The sequence below is a fragment of the Halyomorpha halys genome, unplaced genomic scaffold, assembly GCF_000696795.3.
Source record: "Halyomorpha halys isolate HHAL.00 unplaced genomic scaffold, Hhal_1.1 Scaffold144.1, whole genome shotgun sequence".
NCBI classification, from domain to species: Eukaryota; Metazoa; Arthropoda; class Insecta; order Hemiptera; family Pentatomidae; genus Halyomorpha; species Halyomorpha halys.
Genome location: NW_027106983.1, coordinates 123,501 through 131,326, shown reverse-complemented (window position 1 = coordinate 131,326; position 7,826 = coordinate 123,501). Strand labels below are relative to the sequence as shown.

The 7,826-nt window shown below is 25.6% G+C and overlaps 1 protein-coding gene across 1 annotated transcript in view; it reads right to left on the bottom strand.

Moving 5' to 3' along the window:
* Positions 1-246: 246 nt before the first annotated feature.
* LOC106678444 (uncharacterized) overlaps positions 247-7,826 on the bottom strand; it is a gene marked incomplete at its 5' end in the record, with an annotated part of 113,328 nt that continues 105,748 nt past the window's right edge. The window contains 1 exon segment of the mRNA XM_067045320.1: positions 247-6,003. Within this exon segment, the coding sequence (XP_066901421.1) occupies positions 5,794-6,003 (210 nt within the window).

Genomic DNA, 7,826 nt, shown 5'->3' with positions numbered 1-7,826 from the left:
ATAGTTTTAGCCTTAATTACTTAGTAAGAAATCCTCAAGAGTCCTTGAATCTTTCCTCTGTCTCCATGGCTAATGATTAGGGATGATCAACACTAAATCATAGAGACCATCTTAACTGTTTGATTACTTGAAAATAATATTGAGGGATATAATGTCTAAATAGAATTTTCTTTTAGGTTGACTGTTGAAATACTTGGATGTCTTAAAGAAACTAGAAACAAAATATTAAAAAATCCAGATTGTAGATTAAAGAATTTTATTACATTACAATATTAGTATAAATATTTGTGAGAAATACAAAATAATGATAGATAGTATAACAATTAGAAACAATGCAACAGACATTGAAAAATCGAAGATTCTCTTCAAGTTTTTTTCCAAAGACACTACTTACAGATAAATATGTAAAGGAAGTCATAAAAAAAGTAAACAATAAAAAATTAAAAACAAATTTACAAGAATCTTTATGTTTTCTATGCATTTTAAAATTCTCATGTATCAGCTAGAAGTCTCTTGTTTAAGTCTAATAAAATCGGTCATATCATCACTAATTTGTATAAAGCTTAGTTATATAGAATATATATGTTCATGTTAGTATATAATGATCATAGTCTATGATAAAAATATTTACATAAAGATTACACATTAGGCACTGTTTGAGAAATCAAAATTTCCTGAAATATTGGTGCAGAAGTATTGACAATTTAGGAAGTATTGTGGCCTTTATTATTTTTTTTTATATTCTTTTCTAGAAGGTTTCTATTTGGATAAGAAAAATATAAAAGGTATTTTTTTCTACCTTTCTTTCAGAGGCTAAAAATAAGTGATCTAAAAGGTTAGTTATTAAAAATTAGAACATATCTACTGGTATTTCTAGTTGTATATAGTTACACACCTACTGTGCCAACAATGCCAATAACTAGTTCTTAAGTTAAAGAATCATACAATAGAAAATATGGAGTTTGAAGTAGAATTACAACTTATTTTCCTCTTTCCTTTTTTGTAAAGTACAGTTGTTCAAGGAGTTGTTTGAAATTTTTTACTTGGCTGTAGTTGACAACTATAGAATCCTCTAGATCCCATTTAATACAGCCATTAATGCTGGGTAAGTGTGGAACCTATATTGCAAATATGATTCAACCAATAACCTATTTAGTATTTAAATACTTTTAAAGTAGATAATATTTTGAAAGTTGAAATGATGAGTTGCAACTAGAGAGACTTATTCAGAATCAGAATATGTATTCAAAGATACATTATATGTATATATTTATATTTACTTTTGGTTTTAGAATTTTATTCTTTATTTTTCATGATATGATGATTGGTGCAATATTAATACTATTTAAGCATAAATTGTTGGTATAACTATTATTACCAACTACAGCCATTATGAAGAGAAGGGGAGTAGATAAATAATAATAAAAAAACAAAAATAATTTCAAAATTCTTCTGACTAATATCAGTTAATTTCATAACAAATGATATTAATTAATTAATTTGTAAGAACACATTAGTGATTAGGTCTTCTAAAATTTAATTAGTTCATTAAATATTTTACCAAACAATTTATTTCTTTAAATATTGAGAATTGCTCAACCTTTATATAACAGTTTCAAAAAAAAAAAAAAAAATTAGGATAGAATTGTTTTATTTGATTTAGAATTAGAACAAAATTGTTCACCTTTTTGTCTGATTTCTCTGTCTATCGATTCTAATTTTTTTAATCCTTTGTATTTATTACTTATCAGTTCAAACAGAAAGAGGGATATGATAATTCTAAAATAAATGGATTCTCATTGTATGGATTTATATAAAATAATTATATTGTTATTCATTTAGTTTTCTTATTTCTAGAATATGCCTTTTAAATATTTTATGTATAATTTTAAATATTCACAAATGTTTGGTTGATTTTTTTTTTGGTAAGGCACTAGAGAAGACTCTAACTTTTGTTTATATATGAAAATACATTATGAAAAAGAATAGTTTTTTATTGGATGATTAAAGCATTCATTTAATAAACTCTTTACTTTAGTTGATATTTAAAACAAAAGAGCACAAATAAAGATTAATTTTTTAGCAGGCATAGAATTGTATTCTTTAAATAAATATATTGAAATAAATCTTTTGCTATACTATCTCTTTGAATATAAATAACTCTTCTTGGTTAAACTAGGTGGTTAGAACTACAACAAACACTTATGGACTGTGAAATTAATTAATTTATAATAATTTACTTAGTCTGGTTTTGCTAATTACCAGGTAATTACATATGGAATTATATAATACAGTTTTGAGTTTGGTCTCAAAATACAAAATTAAGATTGTAAGGTAATATGTATGGTCAATCACGGTCTACTAATAAATGTTAAGGTTTGAGCCATATATATCACTTATTATTATAGAGAGATAAAATAATATATTAATAACCAAACAAACATAGCTTTTTGGATCGGCAAAATTAAAATATAAACATTTTTGCTATTTTATATAATTAAATGGAATTTTATGTAACAAAAAATGTTTAAATTATACACATTAATTTTAAAGAGAATAATAGATTAAAGAGGTTGGAAGTTCAAGTATCTCAGCAGATCTCTAAGGCTTTCATGTTTAATTACAAAACAACACATGAATAACTGAAGAAATCAAATATACTTTTGGAAAAAGTATGAGGTAGATTGGAGAAAGATAGTCTGGATGGCGGCCAATAAAGGTATAAAAATAGTAAAAGATAACTATTTATTGTTAACCAATGTTTCGCCCCATTTTGTAGGGCTTCGTCAGGGCTGTAAAGTGGGGCGAAATGTTGGTTAACAATAAATAGTTTTCTTTTACTATTTTGATACATTTATTGACTGCCAACCGGACTGTCTTTCTCCAATCAAATATACTTTTGTTTATTCCATGCTCTAATATTTGTTTATAGGTCTACAGTTTTATTGTAGTCAATGATTTACTAGAGCTCTTATTTTGGATTATAAATAATATGCTGCAGCAAAAGGTTTAAACCGATTTTATTTTTAAGTTCTTTCATTTTTTAAAGATTTTGGGTTAGCAGAGTGTCTCACCTTCCTTTTTATCCACAATTCTACTTCTTTGTAATCTTGGAGATGAGTCACACAGTGAACTACAAGAATATTATTATTACCTGGAGTAAGTACCAAACCTAGCAAGAAATCAACAATATTCTTATGATGATCTCCAGAAGCTAAATAATTAAATAAAATATTTCAAGTTGAGACAAGGACTTTAGAAACAGTAATTTTTTAAGAAATGCTCCTGCTATACTCTATGACATTGGTGGCACCTGAAGATTATTTTCTATAAAACAGATATTTTCTAGTAGAATAATCTGAGAACATTGTTTAGTCTCAATCAAGATAGCTAGCTCAAGGAGTTGCTTAAGTTTACAGATTTATGAGGCTATTTCTACTTTTGTTTGAAATTTTACAGTTACCTTCTTTCATACAATGAATCTGTACATTTCAACTAGACTGACCCATATATAATAGTAATGACAACATTAAGTGATAATCTTAAAGTTTGTTAATGTTTTAAAACATCAATATTTTTCATGAATCATGAGACTTCATTGTTTTAAAAGAGCAGTAAGCAATCATCAAATCCAGTTGTCATATATTTCTAGGTCAGTGAAGTAATCAGATACAGGAAATATCCTATGAAACATAGGAGAGGAACCTCTACATCTGTTAAAAGTCATTGTCATAAGAGTTTAGACAGAAAATTGACAATCATTTTGATCCCCCACATTGACACCAGCTGTTATTCAGGTTTAATACCTACTTTAAAAATTACATAAGTACAATTCATGTCAAACCACAATAATTAATATAGTCAGAAAGAAGGCAAAGTTATAACTATTACAGTTACAAGATTCAACATATATGATTTATACCATAATAAAGTTTTATAAACCAATATGATATTGACCAAAAATAAAGGAAAAGTTAAAAAAAAACTTGCAATCCATTACAGATTCTCTTGCATTTTCATATATATATATACTATTGTTACATTACTTCTTTACATTGGAAGTGTTTATTGATCATATTAGTTCACTTGAGTCACTACACTTTCACTATCTTTCGCATCCTTAAGCCTGGATCAAGTTACAGACAATTCAAAAACTACACTTCACTTTAGCACTAAATCTAATTACTTCAACCATAACAATTTTTATATTTAAATTTGAAAGAATAAAGTAAAATATGATTCTATGCTAAAATATTTTAAATTTAACAGTTAATTAAAACTCAAAATAAATATGTACTTTTAAAAATAAGTTTCTGTAGTTAGTGGCATTTGGATTAGCTAGATTTACTATTTATGTGATTATTGAGAATTTTTGTCTAATATTTCAAAAAATCAGAAAGTAATAACATATAAAAGGACTTTGAAAAAAAAAAATGTTCTGAAAAGGAATCAGGTTTAAAGAAAAAGTATTATTTTGTTTTGATTTATAAACAAATTATCTTAATTATAAGAGTTACATTGTAAATTATTTAAATAGACTAAAAGTTTTCGTTGTATTAAGTTTTAGCACTTTTATTTACTTTTAGTGCACATTTTATATTGTTCTGTTTTTTCTTAAGTTATCTATTGATCTATTTCTCACAATTTACTTTAAATGAAAAAAATAAAAGAGACTGAAGTCTTGTTATTTATTAATGATGACATGAATTTAATGAAAATATAATGAACAATGCTATAGTTACTTAAGAAATTATTTATAAATGAAATCTCATGTACAGGACATTTCAAATATTTTTCAAGCAATTTTATTTTCATTAGAATAGTGTCATTTTTCATTTTCTAAATTTCATTTAATTTCTGTAATAACTTTTTTGTCCCTTTGTATTAATAGTAAAAAGAAAGGTACATTATATGATTAATTTCAAGCATATATTGAAATCAAACTTTAATGTCTGTACTGTAAATTAAAAAGATAAAATATTTATTTATTGTTGCTAACAAATTCATCATTGTTTATTTTTAAATGTATCCATCAAAGAAATAAAAAAAAAATTAATTTACCAAAGAGTAGTGTGCTAAAATTATGATTGTGTAATAAAATTTTAATCAGAAAAAATATTTGATTGAAGTTTATTAAAAAATGTCAAACATAATTTTATCAAAATTGTTTAATATTGACTTTTTTTTAAATAAATAAAGATAATTAATTATATGAGTATATTAACTAATTTAATAATTTTTTTTTAAATAAGAGGAAAAATTAATATTTTTTTTCTTTTTTCTATTATGAACTGCTATGTCTTAGCCAATATTTTATGTTAATTTGGATTAAAGTAATCAAATTATGACAATATATAAAATATTAATTGCACACTATATTAATTGGCATGATTATAATTGAAAAAAACATTTAACCACTATTAATTGTATTATTTTAACATGATTCTTAAACATTATGAACTGGTCATAAACATTCTTCTCAACAAATCACAAACTTCCTTTCACATCTCATTAAAATAATTTCAAACTTCGCTATAATTGTAGAAACCTTTGTCAACATTATTTCATCTGTGTGAAGCCACCTTATTCACAGGTCTCGATTAGTATAGTTTAGTGTTGTGTTATCTTATAATTAATAAATAAATAAAATTAGAAATACCTCCATTTCCTTTCACACACATAGCTGATACTTTAAATAGTTATATTATACTTATCTTTAATTAAAAGTGAATATTTTTCAGGCTCAAAGTATAAAAGTAAGTTAAACACATATTAATAATGTATAAGTCTGTTTCAAAGATGCTGTTCAGTTAGTTTCTCTTCAGGTGATACAGAAGACACTGAGAGAAGGGGAAGTACGAGCTGGTCAGCACTTCTGGTTCTTCTTCCCCCGCAGGGAAAGAGTGGCTCAGCTTCGACTCCAATATAGACTGCCGAGTTGATTCGGGCTCGTGACATCAATAACCTCCTTCCACCCCAGTCTTCTCGGCCATCTCTCCATCTCTGTTGGGGAAAAATAGTAGTCAGTATACGATGGTATGATATTGAATAACAATTAAAAATTGATTAATTTAACATTATTGTTGCTGAATTGCATTATAAGATATTAAGCTGGTTTCACCCTCAGACTAAAGGCATCTTAAAATGACATTTGACTACAATGTTTCAACTAAAAAAAAAATCCAATATATGGGAAACTTCCTACTGATACATGATGCAATAAATTTGTGAATAAGTTATATGCTAAAAAATCAAATACTTATTTAAATGGGATTTGAGAATATAAATATTCCTCAAAATACTAGCAAATATTTGAATAAATTTTTATAGTTAAACTTTTTCTCTCAATGTTAATTTAACCAGATACACCTTGCTAATAAGGTTCACTATAGTGAGGCCCAGTTTATGGTAGATAAACATTTACATGGGTTCAACCAACAGAAAATAAAATATGTTTAATTTTATTTATTCTACACATAACCAACCTATGTACCAGTGTGGTTTTCATTTGGTAGAGCCACTACAAATAATATTCAACCCCTTCCAGGCCAGATTTATACCAGCGCCGCTGAAGACTCGAATTTTTAATTTATTTACCATGAATTTTTAATGTTGTTATCAGATAAGGATATTATAAATAGAATTATATTTTAACAAGATAATGAAGTTTTATATTTTTTGTCTTTATTCGCATCTTACTGTTTTATTCTTCTTTAAAAAATGTAATGCATGATTTCATTCATCTGTTCTATAATATTATTCTTATAGGAGAATATATAATTTTTGTTTTGTTTCATCAAAAAGAAAAAATAATTTTTGTATCAATAACTAGCTGTATGATACCACATAGATATTACATCTTCAAATTGGTTCCATGGTTTACATTCAATCATTATTAGTTTAATGCAGTATTAATTAAATACTTTCATTACTGATTTATTTTTTAATAAAAATACTTCTCTAGAGGGCCTGGTTGTAATAAAAAATTGCAATATATCATTGCATGCTATTTATTCAATAATACCTAAGGAACTAATGCACTATTGTTTAAATGGATAACTAATGATAGTAAAAAAAAATGAATGGCAATGATTTTAATATTTAGAATTATCCATTCAATTATTAGATAAACAATGGAAACTGCATCATATATTATACCTGAATTTGCTGTATTATGTTGATGATAAAAGTTTTTTGCAAAAAACATCAAGAAATGGATGAGTTAAGCGTCATTGCTCTTGAGTTAACTATTTAATAAAAATGCGACATCTAAAAGCTTTATTAACACAAGACAAATACACGTTTACAAAAATTCTAAAAATAACAACTAAAGAAAACTCAAAAGAAAAACTGGTTAATTTGGTTAATATTCACTTTGAATGGTATTTCAGTCATGCAAATGCTATAGTTCGGATTCCATTTATTAAATACAGACAGAAATTGTTTCCTTCTGAACATTTTTTTTCAATGAAATGTATGTAATTCTCCATAAACTAATGAAAAGCTACTTTACAATCTTAACTCTATTTCACTTTTATAATTTTATAATTTTTTAAGATTTCATATTTATCAATATCATAAAAAATTTAGTTTGGATTGTATAAATATGTGGTTAAAATAAGTTTATTAAAAAGAGGATCAAAAAGAATAATAGCTGATAAAGTGAAACAAATATCGAACCAAATGCAATAAAACTAGAAAAAATATATATTTCTACCCAATGGCCCCAACCATGCTAGTTTGCAGGTGAGAACTTAGTGAAGGTAACACTGACTGAAAAACTGAAGCTAACCTCACAATAATAACTATATATATATATATATATA